The sequence below is a fragment of the Pyxicephalus adspersus genome, chromosome 10, assembly GCF_032062135.1.
Source record: "Pyxicephalus adspersus chromosome 10, UCB_Pads_2.0, whole genome shotgun sequence".
Classification (NCBI taxonomy): domain Eukaryota; kingdom Metazoa; phylum Chordata; class Amphibia; order Anura; family Pyxicephalidae; genus Pyxicephalus; species Pyxicephalus adspersus.
The window spans coordinates 27,508,368-27,531,798 of NC_092867.1; the positions used below are offsets into that span (position 1 = coordinate 27,508,368).

A 23,431-nucleotide genomic window follows, 5' to 3' on the forward strand; every position below is an offset into this window, starting at 1 on the left:
TACAGAAATCTAGACCTCAGTGTAACGCTTAGGTGGTTAATATATATAATAATATCTGTGATGCAACACGTTACAACTCACATCAAGGAGGGTCATCATGCATGTTACTGTGCTTCAACATGGCATGCCTGTATGGTAACCCATATCGAAGTGCAAAACCATGTACTAATATGCTTTGTCATGCTTTTTCATTCATTTCAGTGTAAATCACATCATAAAAGCTGTGTTTCCAGCCCATTCACACATATGCATTGAGAGCATGAACTCTGGCACTATTCATTTTAAATAAAACCCCAATACACCCTTACAGTATAGGGCAAGACACCAACGCTGCAAAACAACACATGTTGCATGTGGTGTGCACTTAGTGGAAAAACAAAATGTAACGTCTTTGTCTTAGCATGTTAAAATGATCTGCCAGCCCATTGAAAATAAATAGGCTGCTTAATGCAGCACATCATAATTGGGGAACACGGTATAAAAAAAAGTTAAACCAAGTCTACTGAAAACAGACCCTTTAGTTATTTAGCTTCAGTACACTGAATCACATATTGATTTCTTAGATCTCTCACAGCAAAGTGAATATTCTCCTCAGCAGATTGGTATGGATGTACAGGAGATGGCAGAGGTTCAAACAATTTTCATTGATTTGCTTATTGTACACTGAAGAGAATCTAGTGGGGAAAAAATAACACCAATTGTCTTTCTGGTGCTTAGAGTATGTTGCTGTAACAATGTATGCAATGCAAAAATCTATTTAACAATTACCAATTCACAACCACAAATCCTTGGTTATTTGTGGGAAAGCGGTTGCTGCCTATGTATGGCACCTAGAAACTTAGTTAGGAGGGTGTTTGCATAAAAGACAGTAAATGTACCAATGACCCTAGTATGGCTATTCTGTAGAGATGGTTAATGAAATGCAAGAAATTTGACTTTTATGCAAATGTAAATGTATGTAAATTTATTGTAAATTAACTTCAATCTGAACCAATAAAACTTAAAACTTCTCATCAACCATCTCTACTGTTCTTATCTAAAGCCTGATCAACTGAATTTTCTCTCTTTTTTGAGGTCACTATTGCCAGTAATCTCACCAGGTGTTTTCTTTAAAAAACTGGACTGTTGCTAAATCCTGCAGAATCATAGAAACAAGCCAATAGTGGTATAGTTTCTCTGAGCAAAACTTGCCAAAAATATTGATATCATTTAACACATTGTGATTGAATATTTCTTTTATTCTCAGGTGCAGCTAAAAAGTGAGGAATCAAAAACATTTGCAATGAAAATCCTTAAAAAGAGACATATAGTGGATACAAGGCAACAGGAGCACATTCGGTCTGAAAAGCAAATCATGCAGAGTGCGCACTCAGACTTTATTGTAAGGTTAGTACGAATTGAATCATTATTAAAAAGCAATTTGATTTTATAAAAGCTGTGTAAATTCTATTGCACTATTACATTACCAAAGAACAAATATCTTCAGAATCAGTCTTACCAAAACTGGGAATACTTTCTTTTTTTTTGGATACAGGAAAGGAATAGAACATTTATCAAGTTTGTATTACTGCCCCTGATCCCATTAAAGTTCCCTCTTTTCCTGTCCCACTAGCAATGTTTTCAAAGAACAGAAAGCAAGAGGAAATTATACCAATGAACCACTTACACCATTAAAGCCTAATAAAAGTTCTGATCCCTGTCTAACACTGAAAAAATTAAATAATGACTATTCAGTAATAAATTCTGTTGTAAATCACCAGTTGATGGTTACAGAAATATTTCTAAATCCAAAATGAAAGCTAGACTTTTGCTTCTAAACACTTCATAAAGTAACATGGAGGATTGTACTTTGTAATCATTTTGATATAGAACTATAATTAACAGTAATTAGTTATACAGAGCAAATCCTACCCAGAACTAGATTAAAGCTTTCAATGTACTATATTTTGTGGTGTGTTTGCATACCCTGCTAATATATTGAATCTGTTTACAGGTTATACAGAACATTCAAAGACAGCAAGTACCTATATATGCTTATGGAAGCCTGCTTAGGTGGAGAGCTTTGGACTATTCTCAGGGACAGGTATGTAACCTCAGATTTCTTTAAAAAGCCAGTAGCACTGGAAAACATCAGTCAGTTTTAATAACATGATAACAGAAGATCTTTCCAACAACACAGTCGTACAGTAGACAAAAAAGTATACCTGTACAGAATACTCTCGGTCCAAAAACAATGCTCAGATAAACCTATTATAGATTTGGTGGTATACATCTGGCATTATCAGATTCTTTGCTTTGTTTAAACACCTTGTTGGATTGTATATTAGTGCTGTTCCCTGCAACAGCTTATATATTTTGCTTAGGTTCTATTCAGTTTATATCAGGCGGACCTTCTGGCCCCCATATTCATAGATGCCACATTCAAAGGAGATGATTTTGGGTTTTTTTCTGTATCTAATAATATGTTTTCGCCAGAATAACAAGCAATATAGTTAGTAAAGAAGACTTTAAATAAAAGAGTTTTACTTAACAGTAGGCAATGTAAAATAATGAGACCCAATGCTGTAGAATGACTCTGTTGTCAGTACTGCAAACACTGTTTTAACAGCTAAAAGAAATGTTAAGGAGCTTGCAAATAGATGCACCCCACAAATAATAACAAAGCCTTGTGTTGCCTGGTGTTAGCATGTGAATTCAGCCTGCTTTGATCGCTATGGTTGAACATATATAAACCCAGGTTATATAACACATATTGCAAGTACAAGTTAAACAGTGCTATGTAAAAAGCAAGTTGTAGGTGGTTTGTCTAGGTTAACCATATCTTTTACTTCCTAGTACACTTCAGAACATATAACATGTATTAAACTACTGATAATGTTTAATCTTATTAAGGTAAATTCATTTTGGCATTTCCCTCTATTATCACGTCTACACAGAACACGTTAGGAAATGCAACTGTAATTAACTGGAAGCATCCTGTTTAATTTCTTCTATCTCCTGAAGCTTTGGTACTTTGATGCTACATTTCAGTATTCTTTTTCTACCCCCCTCTGCTCTTGTAGAAACAATCACACATAACAGATGTACTCCTCTGTGGTCAGATTTGATGGAGGATAATGAGTGTTATGTACTTATGGCAATGTGTTACAGTCATTCTTCGTTATTTGAGGAAATTACAGTACTGTTCTCTGCATTTTGCTCTTTTTCCCATCAATTACTATCATATGTCAACTATTCAACAGCAAAACGACACCAGGAGTAACTCAAAATGTGTATAAGTATGACCTTTATTTTGCTATGTCTGTTCTTTTTGTGTTTTATCACCAGCATGTATGCAGGCTATTACTGTTTATTCACGAGTAGGTTTTGGTATCCTACAAAGCTGACCCTGGCTTAAACTGGACAAAAGCCGACCTACTCTATTACTTATCCAAAAGTAAAAATGGCATTGCCTACTGTAGTGCGTACATACTGGTTAATACACAAGCAATTTGTCAATGTGTTTCCATTTTCTATGTGTTTTCTTTTATATTTACCCTTGTGTCTCACCTGCCTATTCATCTATGAGTTTTAAAGATGGCAGAAGCAAAGCATCACATTATATGAAACACAGCAAAATAATATAAAGTTAGCGTTACTATTGAACGTATTAGCCCTATGTGTAATTTTCTGCAAGTGGTATACTAATAAATGCTTCATGGTGTTGTCCTGTAATTTGCATACTGTAAACTACAAAAATCCAAGTACATTCAGTTTGTTATAGGGGCTAATTTAAAAAAACCTTCATAAAGGTAATGATATGGATAAAGGACAAAGTGAACTTGACTTGCTTCATGTAGTGTCAAGTATCTGTCTTTTGTATTTTGTATTTACATAATAAAGCTTTATTTTGTATTTCTGAATACTGTTGCTTTGTAGACATATATATATAAAGGCAAGGATTTTAAGTGTATCCTATATTGTATGCTGAAAAAATATTACCTTATTACCCAAGTTAGAAATTGTTTAAGAGAAAAACAAGAACCAGAATTAAGGCTTATAATAATGATTTTATGTTATATAACTGAATAAGTAAATCACACATTTTAGCACAATTTAAAATGGTGAAAATCCTAAAAATAGGAATTGTTAAACCTTGTCATTGGAGTGACACAGTTATACAGGGATCCATGGCATGCCTGCAGTTTAAACCGCGCACTCTTCAGTGTATCCTTTCCATTGCACACTTATGTTGCTCATGGTTCATGCATTTTATCATTGTACTTAACTGTGGTTTATGCCTTAGGCAGACAAATAAGCTGTTCTAAGGTCATTCAACAGTAGCCATGTTGAATGAGAATGTCTTTTTGGACACTGTGAATGTGATTCATACTATACAATTAAAGTGCTATGGATGGATAGTGATAGTATTTGTGGTATTTGTTTCAGAGGCTCATTTGAAGATTCAACAACAAGGTTTTATACAGCTTGTGTAGTTGAGGCCTTTGCTTATCTTCATTCCAAAGGAATCATTTATAGGGACCTCAAGCCAGAGAACCTTATTTTGGACCATCGAGGTTATGCAAAATTGGTAAGTAATAAAATGTTTAAGTATAATCAGCATATATGAAAAGTGTTGCATATGCAGGAAAAATGCTCTTAATGATTAACATTTTTTTTGCTTAAACTGCAGCACAATTAGACACACATTTTTTCACCAGTATTATTATACAAACAGTTTTAGTGTGCAGTAAAAAGATTTACACCAAGAAATGGTCTTATACATGGTGTCGAATTAAATAAAATCTATGCATTTTCATATTATAATTTATGTACTAACACAATAAACATACATCACACTAAAATTACACAAAAAGTTAGGGGTTTCAGGGGTTATGCAGGACTTTTTAAAAGTCGGATTGTACTGTACATCTTCTTGGATATGCTGCATTTAACCATTCAGATTGTTGTATTGTAACTAAAAGCAGACCCATCTGCAGACAGCCAGGTCAAAATATACAACAGTATATTGCTAAAAGCTCTTGAAATGCCATAATTACACTCTAGTCACCCGATTGTAGCTAGGCTTGAGAGATGCAATGTGTGAGAATGATGACACAAATAAAATAAAATAAAATCAGTCCACCATTTCTCCTTCTCCAGTCCTCTCATGCTCATGGTATAGCAAGGTGAATGTTTTAGCAGGGGTTTGATCCATATCCTCCTTGAGCGGCGATTCCATCTTTTTTGCCAGGAGTTGTATTTGAGATATAAATTTAGTCTACAAGTTTAGTTTTGTTATCTTTTTGAAAGGTAATGCCTGTATGTACAAAGGAGAATATCCATCGTGCCCATTCTGACCATAACAAATTATGCTGCTTTCCATGTCAAAGAAAAAATTTGTGGAAAAAGTACCCACGGCAAAACATTCCACCTAATTGGCTTCTAAAAGCAATACAAAGCTTCTTGATAGAAACGTAGCTCTAAGAATTATTTGTCCCAGAACTGTATATACTTTTATCAGAGTCATTCAAAGTATGACTGGTGGAAAATTGGAAGATTGATTCATAGAATTGGAAGAATACATTTCCCAAATGTTAAATGTTATATTTTTTCCTAGTTGTTATGTGTTGATGCTGTACATTTTACATTTCCACTTCAAAGCTAAAGCCTATATAAATATTTATTACAGATGACTCAGCTTTTCTCTTGCAACAAGCACCAACTTCTTGGCTTTGATTATACTTTTCTTCCCACACAGGTTGACTTTGGCTTTGCAAAAAAAATAGGCTTTGGTAAGAAAACATGGACTTTTTGTGGAACCCCAGAATATGTAGCTCCAGAGATCATCTTGAACAAAGGTCACGACATTTCAGCAGACTACTGGTCACTGGGAATCTTAATGTATGAACTCCTGACTGGCAGGTATGAGCATCGCCACCATATAAATAGAGGAGCGGAGTGTAGACGTTTTATGCTTTTGTCACTTTGATTTCAACTTGGCAGCAGCAAAACTTGGCAGTCATAAAAGGGAACCAAAGCTTTTTTAATGGGGCATGAAAAGTATAAGGCCTGAGAGTTTTTAATTATTACTAAGGTTTAGTAATTCAACTAATTAATAAAAAATCCTTCTACAAGGTAACACATCACCAATACAATCAAGCATACTTCTTTTATATTAATTGTTAATAATGCATACATGTATGTTCCAAAAAATTTAAATCTGGCAATATAATCATTAGACAAATATATTAATCAGACATGTAACAACCTTGGGTATGTCAAATCACAAACAAATCTAGTTAGTCCAAAAATTTATAGAAACTTGGTTCTGCCAATATTATAAGCAAATTGTATCAATAAAACCTTGACCCAGGTAGTCTATGGTTCTTCCATTTTAATTCATATCATCCTCCCATTTTTCATCCTATTCTTTATTCCAATATGGTCAAATGGCTGCAAGCGGATGATCATCACTACATAAACAATTTTAGTGATAACTTTAAATAACCACAATAAGGAGGAAAGGAGGAAAGCTCGCTACTCTCCAAACTGCTTGTCCTTTCCACCTCTAAACCCATTCTTTTTAAGCCTTCCTACCTAAGCTACCTGACCCCCTCTTTGCCCAGTCACCTCACTGATCGACCACACCCTGTTAACCCTCCGTTGTCCATAAACCCTTGCATCGCGTAATGAACACCATATACCTACTCCGCTTTTTAATTGACTCTGGTCATTACTTGTGTAGCAACCCAAGTCTCCTTAACTATAAATATAAAATACAGAATTTAAGATAGGCAGCTCATGGGCTTTTCTGATGTATAAAAAAGTAAGAAATGTATAGTGATGTTTATTGTGAAAAGGAGCACAAACCCACAGGCTACTTACAAACAATGTGCCAAAAGATCACAAAATATATTATCCATGATATTGCATTATCGTCTGTAAATTGGGAGCTCTGCCATTACCCCATGGTTCCCACCTCATGTTTTTAGGGTTAACAGACTATATATATATATATATATATATATATATATATGAAATGAAATTACTAATTTTCTCTTTACCAAGATCTTCCTAGCAGAGAATTCCATGCTGGGTTAAATGTATCACTGACATACCAGGAAGCTCCCTGGATTTCATCTGGAGACAAATATTTAAAAAGATTTGATAAAGTTAGGTGCAGCATTCTACATGTGCTGCTGATGGTTCTACTACTTGCTCTGAGCAAGGCTCACCAACTTTTAAAATGTTCCAGGTCTGCATAGTTAGTGGTGTAGTACACCATTTTGTTTGCTATAGTTTAAAAGTTACTTATTACAAAATATCTAACTACATAAAATGAGTAATGAAATACAATTTCTGCTAATTTTCTCAATATATATTTTTCCCCAGCCCTCCATTCTCAGGTCCAGACCCTATGAAAACGTATAACATCATACTAAGAGGAATTGACATGATTGAATTTCCAAAGAAGATAACCAAAAATGCTGCTAATTTAATAAAAAAACTATGCAGGTAAGTATTCTCACCCCTCTGACATAATAAAGAGTACATTTAAAACAAGTGAAATAGCTTTGCACTTAGCTAGTTGATCCTGCATATTTGTAGTAATCAGCTGCTAAATCTTGACATTCTTTTAGAGGTTAACACTAGGTATGAGATTTCAGTTCACCGCCACCATTGGTTTGGTGCAAAACCTACAGGTTGGAGATTAGAAGTCGTGGCTAATTTATTTGCATTTTGTGCACAAGTGTTTTTTTTCCTATATATAATGCATTGCATGGCTTTTGAACAATGGCCAACAGCCTCAGAAGATTAAGCCAGCTCAATAACGTTTAAAGAAGGGCACAGAGAAGCAACAATATGAGTGAACTGTAATTGTTTGCATGGAAGCTTGCTTTTTTGTGTGTAGGCAATTGACTGTTCTGCTGCTGGAATTTCTTTTACTTATAATTTGTTTTTTTTGTCCTATTTTGTGGTTGATTTGAGGTCATTTGTCACTTTTAGCTACTGTTCCATTCAAAAATTTTTTTTAGCAAGGTTTCCCTTTCATTTTTCTTGATGGGGCCTATCGACTATATGAACTATGAACACCATGGCTCAAAGCAATCATAAAAACAGTTCTATAGCCAGTTGCTCTGTTAGTGTAACATCTGAGAATTTCAAATCTAAAGCATTTTTCCTAAAGGCTTAGTCAGTGCTTTTACATTCATTGGGTATCATGCGACTGCCACTATAGCTTTATTGTAGTTGTATGTTGTAGTTGGTTTTAATAAATAAGCCTTTAAGTGCAAGAACAGTGTGCACCTATACCATACCTACATTATATCACTCCTATTTACTTCACTCCCCCCCATCCCCTTAGATAACATAAATGTTAGGCGTATACCATTTAGGCCTACTAACCGTAATTATAACTGTCCTACTGCTGGTAAATTTTACTATTATCTGTAGGATCTTAATTCTATAATCCATTAATTATTACCATTTAATAAAATTGTATATGTTACGTATAATATGTGTCATGTATTTAGGGAGTATACATTTTATGGCTATGATTTTTGTATAATGCATTTTCATCAAACATACATGCTTTTATATCTAATGAAACATTTTTTTTCTATTACTAGGGACAATCCGTCAGAGAGGTTAGGAAACTTGAAAAATGGAGTAAAAGACATCCAAAAGCACAAGTGAGTAATTATTAAAACAGTGCAAACGGTTTCCCAATGGTTAATGTGACAGTCATGCAGGGCAGGTAAAGAATGGTGTACAACCCAAGTTTTGAAATTTAAAGCTAATAAAAACTAACTGATTCAAAGCTTTGGGTGTAATCCTCAGTCCTCCCTCCCTGTATGTAGATCTATTTAGATACCCCAAACAAAGAATGGATAAAGGGGGGCATTAAAAATGTTATTTATATATATATATATATATATATATATATATATATATATATATATATATATATATATATACACATATATGCACACACATACAGACGCACACACTATGTAGACTAGATCAAGGTATCATTTTGAAAATACAGAAGATATTACTCTACTCAGACATTGCATCTCAGTGATGTAAATTTATGAGCTTACAATGAAAAATGGGTGACATTTGTCATATAAGTTTTTTCTGAATCTATCAAAAAAGGCCAGGGAATGTAAATTATGAGTTTATTTAAATAAAAGGGTTATGGTAATACCATTTATGTAAATTAGACACAAGACAGATAAAGCTAATAATGGAGGGGATATTTCTCATCCTGAGCCATCACCTTATCAAGTAGGCCTGTTGGAATATATAAAAAAACCCAGAGAAGTTTTGTTTGCATTGGTAACCCCCAGAAGTTTAAAATATTTGTATAATAAAAACAATAAACAACTTTCAAATTTAAAACAATACCAAGTAATGTCAAATTGGACCCAAATATCACTAATTTTCAGGTCAGGTCAAGAGCTAATATTCAGAAAAAATGATAAAACTTGAATTGTCATTTTGATGGGCAAATTACCCCGGTAAAAAAAATATATATATATATTTCATAAATCAAAGTAAAAGTATAGGTTGTAAACAATTATAAACCCAGTGCAGAGGTCATTTTGCATCAGAATATAGACAATTACCATCCCAATGTTTTAATTTAGTAAAGTTACATCCAGTCAATTGGTATTCTCCCTTGAAATGTTTACACTTTTATTTAATCATAAGCTGACTCAGAAAAAATAGTGTAGTATGTGAACACTTGCATGCATAGAAGGAAACAACTGAAGTGCACAGTTCCTTCAAATAAAATGCTTACCCTAAAACTTAGCAATGTGTTAGATATTGGTAATATTACCCACCCTCCCTAAAACAAAACAAACAAAAAACAATGAATAAAAGAGGCCACTACTATTCATATATGGCCCTAGAAGCTGTCCCCTACATGGTTGTAAGGGTTTGTAAAAGGTCCCCCCCACCCCCACACCTGATAGCTGTCCCCTCTCCCAGGGGTATGAGTACAGAACCATCCCTTTCTCCTTATCTCAAAAGGCTTAAGAAAAAGGCTAATAAAATGAAAACCTATTACAATGGGTCTGATGTAATAAAGTTATCCAAGACTGGAGAGGATCCACTTTCATCAATGAAGCTGGGTGATCCAGCAAACCTGGAACAGATTTCTCCAAAGTCATTTGCTATTTGCTAGCAAATGTTTTGATTCCTGGACCAGATCCATTCCAGTTTTGCTGGATCACCAAGCTTCCCTGCTCTATCCTTCCAGCCTTGGAGAGCTTTATTAAATCAGACCCAATGATTTGGGCAACTTGTTGCTTGTAGAGAAGAGGTACTGTCCTCAAATGTGTTGAGGAGGCATGGGGCCTGATATTGACAGGAAGGGGACCAGGCACACACTCACTACTTCTTCTTTGCCTGGCCACACAGCTTCCATGCCTAGAAAGGTGTCACACTATTTTTTTCTTTAATGTTTTTTTTTTTTCTTAAGAAAAAATGTACAGCTTTAAGGCACCCAAAGCATGTTAATACATTGTTTCTTGGGAGCCAGAAGTGCTCTAATACTATACAAGAATTTATATTTCTAAATCAAATTCGTGAATTTATTAAATAAAAATATTTTAGGGATTTAGTACTATTTGCCAATGTAAAAATACATTATACTTCAAAAAAAAAAAAAAAACTTTTTTTATTTGTTCTCACTGCCCCTAACCCACCCAGCCATTGTAGAAAAAATACTGATGTGTACAGGGGCTTTGCAATTAACTCTACATTTTTGAAAAGATGCCTTGATGGTGCTCAGATTTGGGATATTAAGAAAAATGAAGAATTAGATCATTTTTAGACTAAAAAGATCAAACAATGTTTTTTACTGCTTTATTCCTTTTTTTCTCCTATTCTACTTATATCCCCCCCCAAAAAATGTATATTATTTGTTTTTTTTCTAAATGGAGCAGAAACCCTGTTTTGACTTTATTACATCATTTCACAATGTGGGTATTGGCATGGACATGATCATGTTCTGTGTTCTTTATATATTTAGACAATGGATTGTATGTTTGCATTATGTATAATTTAAACTATATTGTACCATTTATTTGCATTGTTTTTCAAAGCTGTTTTTCTCTGAATTATCCTAATACAAAAAAAAAATAAAAGACATAATATGAATATAAATATGCTGTAAGCATTATCTTCCTACAAAAGCATTAATATGTCTCTTTGTTTTCCAGATGGTTTGAAGGCTTTAACTGGGAAGGTTTAAGGAAAGGTACATTGACACCTCCTATTATACCAAGTGTAAGTTATTTTCCTATATTTAGTTTCTGCCTCTTCTAAACACTTTCCACATGTATGTATTTAATAACACCGAACACAAATCTGTTCTACCAACATATATTACATTAACATTGGACCTTACACTAAATGCAAAGTTCATTTTTTACATCAAGTATGAAATCAGATTTGGTGGGGGATGAAATGTGTGCAGCTTCTGTATACTAATATATCATAGAGCCTTGTGAAAAAAGACATCTGTCCAGGGCTTCCTGCCCATATTCTGCATAAACAGTTTTAGGTCAATTCCTAGAACACCACCTGCTGACTAGATAAAAGATGACATAATATCCACATGTTTTATAGAACATTTCCTTGACAAAAATGTACTATTTCTTGATCATAAAACATAGAAAAACATTTGGTAAAAATAAAACTGAAAGTATCTACAACTACTTCTATGCATTTCATTTAAATATTGAAACATGGGAATGCATACACTTTGCCCTGTATTCATATGTGCTGGGTCTTTTAGTCCAAAACTATCTTTCAGACCTGAGATCAGAAAAACTTTGTGGGGAGAAGAAATGTGCATCAAGGCATCCTTCTGACTGTATTGACTCCAGGGCCCTAAAGTGGAGCTAAGCCTGGGGGTAAGCTTTTGCCATAATTGGCAAGTATACACAGCATACTTGCTGATTGTGGTGCACACTTTTTCTTAGCACCCTGCAGTTATAGCTGCATCCATCAAAGCCATCATCTTCAGGAAGCATTACAATGCTCTTTGGCCATTGGTGGCCACTGATGTGTGCAGAAGTTACATTGTCCATAGCATCTAGGTATGTTCTCAGCACCATGAGGTAGACTGCATGGCACAAGTTCTGTGCAGCGTAAGTAAAAAAAAAAAAGCCACCAGGAGTAGGGGAGAATGTTTCTTCTGTTAACAATATGTACCTCCTGGTGACTTTTTATTTTTTTGGCTAAAATTCCATCCTAACATCAATAAATTTCTATTTGCAATGATTTGTCAGTTGGCATACTTTCCTACAATCACATGAACCAACATACCCTGTTTCCCCCTTGACTGACTTTATATGTTCTCTGGTTGGTGGAGAATGATGAAGTTTGTAGGTCAACAGCAACTGTAATTTCATTTATTGTCTTATTCCTAATGTGGCCCAACGAATACATTTTCCTTTCAAGACTGATCTTTTTATCAATTTTTATTTAATCCAGTAACGCAGAAGTCTGCAAAAAAGGCCATGATTCAAAAAAAAAAAAAAAACTAACATTTTCAGTTCGGCTTACCTTTGCTTTCAGAGACTCTCTGAAATTGTTCTACCTTAAGTAAAATAGCATCTTTAGTAATATGGATATTCTGGCCATGCACCCGCTAATGTTGCCTCTTTGGTAACATAGTCATCCTGTTAATAATCATTGTCAATCAGTGGTGCAATGAATGCTGGTACAAGGTTCCGTGGCACCCGAGGTGACAAAGTGCATTCTCCACCAACACAGATACCTTTTATCACCCTCATTCCCCACCATTCTGTGACCTATTTCCATGTTCTAAAGTGACATACTCCTCAGTGAAAGATAACAATAAAAGACCCCATCAGTGACAGACCCCAAAGTCAGGAAGGCCTATTTGTTCCAACACCACTTTTGCCTCTATACTGTTCATGTATAACCAGTTAATGTAAGCAAAAACCACCAGCCAAATAAAAGTGTACCCTATCATTTTATCTTGATTTTTTGTGGCTAAAAAAAGCTAATGTTTACATTAACGGCATCCAATGTACTAACCTGCAGATTAGTACCAAAGGCAGGTGGCTCTTCTATCTAGAACTAGATCTGGATTTAAAGGTTAACATACCCCCTTACATAGTGTCTCCAATAACAAAGTTTTTTATAGTAATGTGGTCACTTTGATAAAGTGATATGTATTTGGTAACATGACCTGGTTGTGAACCTCTTTAGCAAAACCTCCTCTTTGATTATGAAGACATGGTTGTAATGTGCAATATGTTCTAGTTATATGTGCCTTAGCTGGGCCCACATGCAGAACTACAGGGACCTTTTCAACATTCTCCAAAACCTTACAATGTCTCTTTTATTGCAGGTTGCATCCCCCACGGACACAAGCAATTTTGACAGTTTTCCAGAAGACAATGATGATCCACCCCCTGATGACAACTCAGGATGGGACCTAGACTTTTAACGCATTTTTCTTTCCTGCTTCTGCCTTGCTGAAGACAGCTTTTCTGAAATATGGCTGCCAAGAGAACAAAAGAAAGAAATGGGGAAGAATAGTGCTCGGGGTCACCATGATGCCTTGATTGATGCTGCTATAGTAACTACAGTGGCATTAGGACTTCTTGCTTAGTTCACGATAACCCTCATATAACATTTTTATGTTTTGACCCCTTTAATATAGCAGTTGACATGGTGGTCCTGAAGCAAAAGCCTCTTCACTAAAAGTATAAGCTTTCTATTGCAGAATTCACAAATTACCTTTAAAACAGTATAGTGTAAAATGTATTAAAACTGTACATATTTTGTAGCTAGTACTATCCATAGAAAGGGATAATTTATTACGGTACAGTTGACTATGTATGGCAAGGACAACTCAATCCTAGAACAGGGCTATACCATATTTTCCCTCTGACTGCTGTTCTAGTGTGGTGCCTACCATCTCTTAACTGGTTGGGTAAGTTGGTATCTGTTAGCCAGCAGCAGGAAGAGCAGCCATAGAGTCAGATATGGTTATGCTTAATATAAAGTCTATAAACTGAAAACTTACTGCAGGTCAGAGTAGGTAAGTGTGGAAAATATTTATATGTTTTACCCCAGATGTGTCCTGCTGAAAATGAATAATTTTTCCTCCTTACTTTCAAAATAATGTGACAATTTAATTAAAGTGCACCTGTTGAATGAGCTTAATAGAGGCAGCCATTCATAAAGAAAACAACATTTGTAATGAGTAAGGCTTTAGATTCATATTTAAAGATTAGGCCATATTACTATCACTATTACAAAATAATCCCATTGTGGGCTCCACTTCTTCACAGAGACATGTGGATGCAGTTGTAGACAAGCTGATGAGTTTGCTGATGTTGGGATGTGCATATCTGAAATTTGAATTTAAAATGCTTCAGGCATGCATAAAAACAAACAAAGGCAAAGGGTTAGTTTTTAGAAAGCACTTCTTGTAGAAGACCGTATACTATATATAAAAATAATCTGCAATCCCAATCTCAAGGGGCTTTTGGTACTGACTGACCCAGCTACCTCTGTTAAGTGTGGACAACAGGAGCTCTTTTTATTATATATGGTACAAGTTTCCTTGTATATTGGTAAAAAGACTTTGTTATAACCCATTCATTGTGAGGACCACAATCATTTGGTCATTCTGTGTTCATGTCAAACCAATGAAGAAAACTGTTTTTTTTCTGTTTTCATTTTTTTAATTTGTGTTCATGACAAGACTGAATGTTAACCTCTATCTTTTGTTAGATTTTTAACAATTCTAATAATAAAAAGCACAACTGATGCATATGCTGTTGAAAAATCATAATAGTTATCAATTCATTCATCCATCATCATTAATAACTCTGAATGTAGCTAGTAGGAGCTATACAATGTTATGTATAAAGAGGTACTAATATGTTCTCAGATGACTGAGAAAAAAATATACTTATTTAAACTTTGACAGGACATAAAACAGTGCACTATTGAATGATTACTATGTCACTGATCCAAATGTGGTCTTTATAAATAGGGTCTTTAACTTGTTTGCATAAGGCTTCATTAACAACATGTGTTCTGAAGCACCACAAAAGAAATGTAAAGGGTTGCCATTAAATTAAAATAGGAACCCATATACACCTAAAAATTAAGCATACGAAATATTATCTAATGCTATTTAAACACTACAAAATCAATGAACTTACACGGTTATGCTGGCCACTCTTATAGCATAATTAAGGTAATCACAACAAGCTTTTATTTCAAAAACGGCCAAAGAGATGAACCTATCCTTCTATTAGCAGTAGTGATTGCAATACATTACTGATGAAGACAAAAAAAATAGACTAAAACTAAAAATAGTTCTAAATCTTTTGACAAGTACATCCTCAGTTTCAGATTTGGGGAAGTTCTGTAGAACTTATACCAGGTGTTTTACTCTTTGTACAGAATGAAGTAGGTAAAAAATACCGTTTTCTGTCTGTATCCCTGTTGGATACACTTTTTTTCTCCCTCCCTTCTTCCCTACTTTTGTTTTCTCCCTATCCTTGTGACAATTAGGCCACTACTACAAGTTTACATCCCTATTACCCTTTCCTGGAGTGCTCTGTATATTATGCCTTTGGAATAGCCACACAAATAAAATCTTATAAAAGTTCAAAATCTTTTTTGCACTATATAATTAAAAAAAATGTTAGAAATAAAGTGTCCCATTTAATGACCAGATTCCCTCTCTGTATATCCTAGACAATCTGTCAATATAAATATTTACTGAGACTTCCATCTTCTGCTGCACCAGCAACCAGCCCATTCCCAGGCTGAATGTAAAGCTATTCCAGAACAATAAGCTAATGTATCATTGCAATTTAGCAGAGATGATTGTACCTAATTTAGTTAAATTGCTAGGCACAGGTAGGTTTCAGCAGCAGGAATGGACAAATAGTTAAAGGTGTAGAAACTTGAAAAACAGACAAATCAAACCTTTAAGATAAAAAACCTTAGCTTCAAACTTTGGGAAGAACTAAAGTTTAACCAACATTTTTTTGGGCAGAGGTACAAAAACACACTAATATTTTTATTCGATTAAATATTTTTTCTTTTGATCTATAATACCTGCTCAGAGGCTTGACTCACCTGCTTTAGTCTTTTGACTAAAGTAGGCATCAACTGCACCCCTGCTGTGAGCTTCCTTCACCCCTTTATCTGTAATGGATTGGGTTATCTTGCCTAGGTAATCAACATTGCTTCCACTAAGATACATTACATTTCTTCTTTATAGGTGTAAACACACACATTTTAAGGTTAGGAGTGTGCATGTTTATGGAGAAGGGTTTCAAAAGATATATTTAATGGTGATTGTAAAGTTGATCTAGGCTAAACCAAATACTACAAAGTAGCAAACATTTCTTTGACAATTCTACTGATAATGCATTTAGAAAATTTGCTACAGTTGGGTTAATTTAGTATGCATGATGCACCTTTTGGACCACTAAATTTACAAATTCTGGGCCGTGCAAAGGGGAGCTGTGTGTCACTCAAAGGGGAAGAAACTTTCCCCAGAGTGACATGATGATGCCAGAACCCACCCATTCTTCCATTATGGGTCTGAGCCTACGATGGGAGAGTGGGTGGGTTGCGTCCAGAGACAAAACCCGCCCACTGCCCTGAGCCTGCGATACATTTGGGAGACATGGTCTACGGCTCTGGTCGGTGCCCTCCCCCCAAGCAGGGTCCTTTTCCTGGTCTTGCTGGGGGGTGCACTGGCCAGAGCTGTGGACCACCAAAATCTTCTCATGGACCACAGGTTCGGGACCGCTGTTCTAAAGAATTAAAAAGCATTTTTTCCTATACCAAATACAAACTGGATCCTAGGCTCCATATGTTATGACACAGCAACTTTGACAGAAAGATTGAGCACTATCACTTGTCTGAAATTAGCTTTCAGAAACACAACTAAAGAGTATGGACTGAATAAGACAGACAGCCCACCGCAGCTCACTCTCATCACCCTCAAATGAGATGGGTATTAGGTGGCTGTCAGGCATTGAGCTACCTATAACCATCAAATAGGGGTAGGTGAACCACTGATCTGATTTTGCCCTCACTGTGCATCATTGCTCTCTTTATAAAATATTAATTTAATTCACTTTTGTAAGCAATCAACTAAACTCTGCTTGGTAACATAGATTAGGAAATATGTAGCACCAAGTTGCCATCTCTTGATAACATGACAAATACTCTTTAAGAGAAAGGGAATAGGAAAAGCTTATTTGAAAATGACTGTAAAAAAACGTACACAACTATGCACTGTATTTAGACATCTGATGTCTTCCAGTCTGACACAACTAATGGTAGAGGTGAAGTTATGTGCAGAAACATAGAATTGCATATTAGGCAATGTAAAAAGATGACATAAAAAATATTAAACCTCCAGGTAATACAGTTTTGATGACAGTGTTCTTTTAACAACATTAAAGTTATTAACACACCCATAATTTTTTTTTATTTTTCATAGTTCACAGCACAGATTTCGTAGTAGTTGAAGATAATGTTAAAGACAGATAAAAAGAATGTAAAACGTGTTTTCTTAAGTGATGCCAGTCAGTCTCAGACGAGCTCTATTTATTTTTTAAAAGGTGCTATGTATATATTTCACCTATAATGTTTATAACCCATTCATCAAGCATTGTTTTATTGCTATGATGTTTGGCAACCACTTCCTAAGCATCCCACTAAATCAGTGTAATACATAAAATATGCACCCTTAAAACTGTATGTTAAATAAAGAAATACATAAAACAAATGTGTCTAAACTAAAAATCACCATGAAACACATGTTAATTTCATCTGTTTAAAAATTCATGTAATCTGTATACAGTATTGGTAAGACTGATCCATAAAAACTAGAGCAATGGGAAAAAGACAGATTACCTATAGCACCCAGTCAGATTGCAGCTTTCAATTCTTGGTTACACTAAAGAGAAAGCTAACAGGCTGCTGGGTGCTATGTACAGTACAACAATTTTCCTATGCCCCTTTTTCTGTAAATAAGTTCTACTATGTAGCAATAACCAAGGTGTAATATACAAACATCACAATATCTGAACAGGTCTATATAAAATCCTAGTACAAAAACACAAATATAATGTGAATTATTCATAGACAAAAACATGAAGATTAACACAAACTACTGTTTGTATGTTAGGTGTCTTGTATGGAGAGGTAAATAAAACTTGTAGCATATGATGTATATACACTGTAACTACCTCTGTTTAAGGGGATAGCTACTTTTTTTTATTCATGGGGTGAATTGTAACTGTGAATGAGTGACATGACATGAGAAAGCAGCCCCATAAGTTCAAAGACCACCTTTTCCTTGAAATCCTCCCACTGTAACCTTTCCAAAGACTGGAGCACCATTTTACTGTAGATTTTTTAATCTTAAAAAAAACTGTTTCAATGTGCTTTCTTGTGAAAGCAGCCTAAAGATTTAGGTTTAATGAACAGTTTCAGGACAAACATTTTCATCTTACTCCTTCATGTCATATAAGATTTGCTCTAAAGTTCCCTCTGGCAGCCAAGGGTTGAGCAAATGGTATAGGTATGCATTGATAGCATCAAGAGAGACATATCTAACTGTAGATATTACAAACTTTAAGCATCATTCACATCAATCCTCATTCTTCACCAACTCACCAATGTTATTTTTCATGATGATATTGGGGGTACATTTTGTAGAATTTTTTTTTTAATCCACAAACTGACTTAAATACAACTTGAATGTAATTGTATTCCTTGAATGACTGGATAAACCATGACGGGAGAGGAAACATACAAAAGAAAATGTAATTGTGGCATACATGCTGTTGTTGGCTGTTACTAACAGTATGTCAAAGATAGTAATATTTGTTTCTGATTTTGGCTGGATTAATTTATCGTACAAGTCTTCAGCTTCACCTTCGTTAAGTGTCCTGAAGCATGTCTGGATTGGCGTGTCCAACATTAGGACCACATGCAACTAGTATTTGTGTGACTGTAGGTATTTTGTGTTAATATTTATTAGATATGTGTAGCAGTATTTTTAAGTAGTAACTCATGGGATGACCTCTTTATTTCTTTATTTGTAACGTGCAGTGTTTAGCTAGGTGCAGGTGGAATTTTTGTCAGTAATAGTAAGCGATTGTACCTGTATCACTTCATCTGTTCCATCGTCCTGAACCATGAAACCTGATGATTTTGGCATTGTTACAAGTGCCTTAAATTCACGGCATCTTCTAATAACCGTTTGGTGTTATGCTGCATGACTATGACAAACACACCTCAATCTGTTGTCCTTTCTTAGCTTGCAATGTTTTACAGTTCTTTCTGCTGACAGTTTCTAAGCCTTTATTATATATTTATGAAATACAGAAATGATGACTTTGTTTTATTGATTTCTGTTTAATGTTCTGGAGCTGTGTATCTGTTAATGGGATGCAGCATCATTTCTGTGAAATGTATTAATGTATGTGCGGGTCTAATTTATATAGAATACTATCAGTCTTTTCACACAAGTATTAATGTTTTGCTAAGGTGCACATAAAACTAAAATTAGTTTGCTCTACCATGCAGTGTAGCAATTCAGACTTCTTAGGTTCTAGAAAAATGTTTTTGGCAAAGATGAGGTAGCCCATAATCACTTCATATAAAGGGGAATATTCACTGCACTGGTCTATCCTTCCAGGAATTGTTGGCAAACTCCTGAAAATTTGATGAATTCTGACATTTAGTGGTTGCATTATCTTTATGTGTTCAAGTAGAAAAATGCAGACAGAAGTGTTGGCCCTGGATGGATAAAATTGGACACCAGGTTGGACCACCCATGGAGATGGCCTAAGCTGACAAACAGAGGCATTCAGTACACCTAAGAAATGTTCATATTATACAAAGGACAATCAACACAGCCATCTTTCATTTAAGAGGAAATATGTCAGTTTTGAATCACATAAATAGTCTGCATTCTCTTTGATAGCCAATGAGGGTGTAAAACATCTCTTGTATACTCAAGATAATCAGATTGATTAACTTTGTATGTTGGACTGTTAAGCTGCGTACACACGGCAAATTTTTCTCGCCCGATAATCGGTATCGGCCAATTATCGGGCGAAAATCTGTCGTGTGTACAGTCGGTCGTCGTCCATCGTCCGACGACCGTCCTGGCGGATCCATGGACGATGGACGACGACCGATCCTAATGAAAGGGAAGGGGAGAGCGCGCAGCAGGGTGCCGCTCCGTCGCTCTCCCCCTCCCCTCTCCATAGAGCATGAACGGTGCTGTATGTACAGCATCGTTCATGCATCGTGCAGTCTTTTCTCGTTGGAAAGGATCGTGAAAGATCCTTTCCAACGAGAAAAATTGCAGGTGTGTATGCAGCTTTAGAACTTACTTTCTAATCAATGAGAATACAAAGTACCCATTCACCAGCCAATGGAGGGGATAACAGCTATCTCAGTAACTGAAGATAGTATATCTGTAAATAATATTTTAGGATCCCCTCTATTGTGTCTATCCCCTCTATTGCAACTATAAATCTTAAAGAGGTTATGGTTAAATGTCAAGGCAGATATGGTAGTGTATATCCATATTTTCCTTTTGTTTATGGCAAAGGACCCTTTAAGGCAAAGCAGGGCATGGGACCTAGGTAGAGTATGTAGGAAAAAGCTAAAGAATAATTGTGTTAAACTTGCATGTTAGGCTGTAGCTTTCTCTAGCTTTTAACATATCATTACAAATCAGCCTCTGTCCTTATGTCCCTCCTAAAACCGTAATATGGACCTCTTCACTAGCAATCAGTTCAAAGACAGAAAACTAATTAACAGTTCTGAGAGGTAAACTATGTGTAGGCATGTAAGTAATACTTGTGAAAGTGTTACTTCATCTGCTAAATGTATTTCCCCATTTGAACGTTCATAAGCAATGGCTTTTTATAGAAAGAATTTTTATTAAACAGGGCTAAAGTATGACCTGAATGAGAATTGGGTTCTAACAACTGCATATATAATAAATTCTTTGCAAAAAATGCTGTTGTGTCAGACATTTTTGAATTCTAGCCCACTGTAGTGAGTATTGTCAATGCAGCATTATAGGGCATACAACTTGTAGGATACACATTTTTACAGGATGTTAAAATGGAAGCTGTAATTGATGATCTCCTGAGACTATTAGCTTCCTAGTAATACTGAGAAAGTGAAAAAGAAATGTCCATATTAGGAAAAGGAGAATAAAGTCAGAAGATCTCATCTGCAGTAACCTAAAGTTCCACTTTTAGGTTTCCATGATCATGTGGCCATGATCATGTGGAAATGTCTCTTCTCCAATAATTCCTCCTACCTGCTGGATGGCTCCAGGTATCTGGCAAAAAAAGGAGGTATATACCATATTTAAAGGAGGTTTCTATTTTGTAACATGCCCCCACTCCTAAAACTTTTTGGGAGACAGATTGTGGGAATAGGACCCTGTCCTTAAATTTGGATCGTCTGAGTACCAGGGTTTAAGCATTTTAGTGTATATGGTGCTGGCAGCTACATATAAGAAAAAGTAATCTCTGTAACTTCCATACTTCAAAGGGGACAATAGATTCTCAGCTTGGTCCTGGACCATATGCAGCCCAGTCATTTGTTTACATAGTAATACATATCATTATATATGCATCACAAAATAATTTAATAAAACTCTCTGCGACTGAAGATAGACTATCATGGGAGACCCTGGATGATCCAGCACACCAGGAATGGATCTGGTTAAGCATTGAAAACATTTGCCAGCTAACAGAAAATGTTTTTCAAGAAATCTATTCCAGGTTTGCTGAATTACCCCAGTTCTCCTATGATAGTCTATCTTCTCCTTTTATTAAACCAGGTCCATAGTGATTTTGACTAATTACAAAATTATGAACTTTGTAATTTAAAACATATCTCAAAACAGTTCTTTTTATCAATACTTTCATAAAATAAACATCTTTAAAGCAGTTCAAAGCTTTTATGTTCTGGGTGTTTCCAAGATTTGCTATATTTTAGTGTCACTTCTCAAAAGTTTAACATTAATGGGTAAACATAGCTGCATTGTGTATACTTTCCCCTGCTAATGCAGACTGCAAGTTCTTATCAGCGTGCCAAAAACCTAAACAAGGGGGAAATAAAATGCAGGGCATGGCTGGACCTCTAGAAATTGTTCAGGTCACACAATCATTTTGAGGTATGATAGTTCTATCCTGATTTTTTATTCCCAGTCCCTCTTTTACAACCTTCCTCTGAAAATCCTTCAGTTGTTCAGTTTGGCATAAGAAACTGTCTTGATTCTTGAACACCTGGAAGTCCATATATATATTAATTCAGTTAGGTAAACGTGATATTGGGTGAACATGTGTAAATTTTGGGTGGAAAATACATGAATGAACAGACCCCATAATGTCATGCAGTTTGCACTATTATGATATAGCTGCGGAGTTTGCCAAAATAAATGGAATGCTAGATTTAAGGTTTTTATGTTTGAATGTATTAAGTAAATATGACTTTATTAAGGTGAATATCCCCTAAACCACATCATTGTACATCAAGCAGCCTTCCAAAGCCCTTAGCAAAGCAGCTCCCTGCTATCTATGAGTTTTTGTATATGCAATTCATCTCTGACACAAGCTGTCAATACACGTAGAAGGCAGAATTGAGTGTTTTTTTTGGGGGGGGGTTTTGTTTGCCTATTGCTCTTGTTATTTTGTAATGCAAAGACATAAAATTTAGACTGAGTGTACATCAAGGCTTTGGGCATTCCAGACAGTATGGTTCAATTGGACGTTGCCTATTTATTCCACTTTCTGCTCTTTTTAAATGGTTGGTTATTTTGTATATTAATGGATATATTTTCCTTAGTCCTAAATTAAGGTTAACTTAAAAAAAAAAAAAAAAAGAAAAAAAAAAACTACTCTACTTTTGTCCGTCTGAACAAGTCTGTCCTCAAATGGTCTTTGACCAGTTGCACTCTTTTGATGTAGATGAACAATATTCTTCATATAATGAATTGCTCTTGATTTGCTCTGTATTTTACCTGCAGCCGTATTGCTGAGTGCCTGTTGTATACTTTATAGAGTTCCAATAAAGCAATTACTTTTGAATACTTTTCATGTTACTCAATGCAAAGCAGCCAAATCAGATGCAATGTGTACTGCACTTAGATAACACAGTTCTTACTGCATATGACCCGTTTAGCTTCATGCAGAATTCAAGCCATAGCTTTACTTTTGATGGTTTGGTTATGATGGTTTGTGTCTAATAATAAATCATTGCCAAAGTCCATCTATAAGTGGCAAATGATTCCTAAAATTCTATTAAATCCATACCACAATCGTACTTATCCCATCCATAAATATATTAGCAGCCTATATGAAATCAC

The 23,431-nt window shown here is 35.3% G+C and overlaps 1 protein-coding gene across 5 annotated transcripts in view; it reads left to right on the plus strand.

The window, feature by feature from the left end:
- Positions 1-23,153, plus strand: part of PRKG1 (protein kinase cGMP-dependent 1) — a 513,859-nt gene extending 490,706 nt beyond the window's left edge. For 4 of the 5 annotated variants that reach the window (XM_072423233.1, XM_072423232.1, XM_072423234.1 and 1 more), the window contains 8 exons: positions 1,247-1,386; positions 1,994-2,083; positions 4,429-4,570; positions 5,741-5,904; positions 7,375-7,497; positions 8,613-8,675; positions 11,217-11,283; positions 13,382-23,153. In XM_072423233.1, coding sequence (XP_072279334.1) covers positions 1,247-1,386; positions 1,994-2,083; positions 4,429-4,570; positions 5,741-5,904; positions 7,375-7,497; positions 8,613-8,675; positions 11,217-11,283; positions 13,382-13,480 — 888 coding nt within the window. In that variant the 3' untranslated portion in view covers positions 13,481-23,153. The other variant, XM_072423235.1, reaches the window with a different exon arrangement.
- Positions 23,154-23,431: the final 278 nt, after the last annotated feature.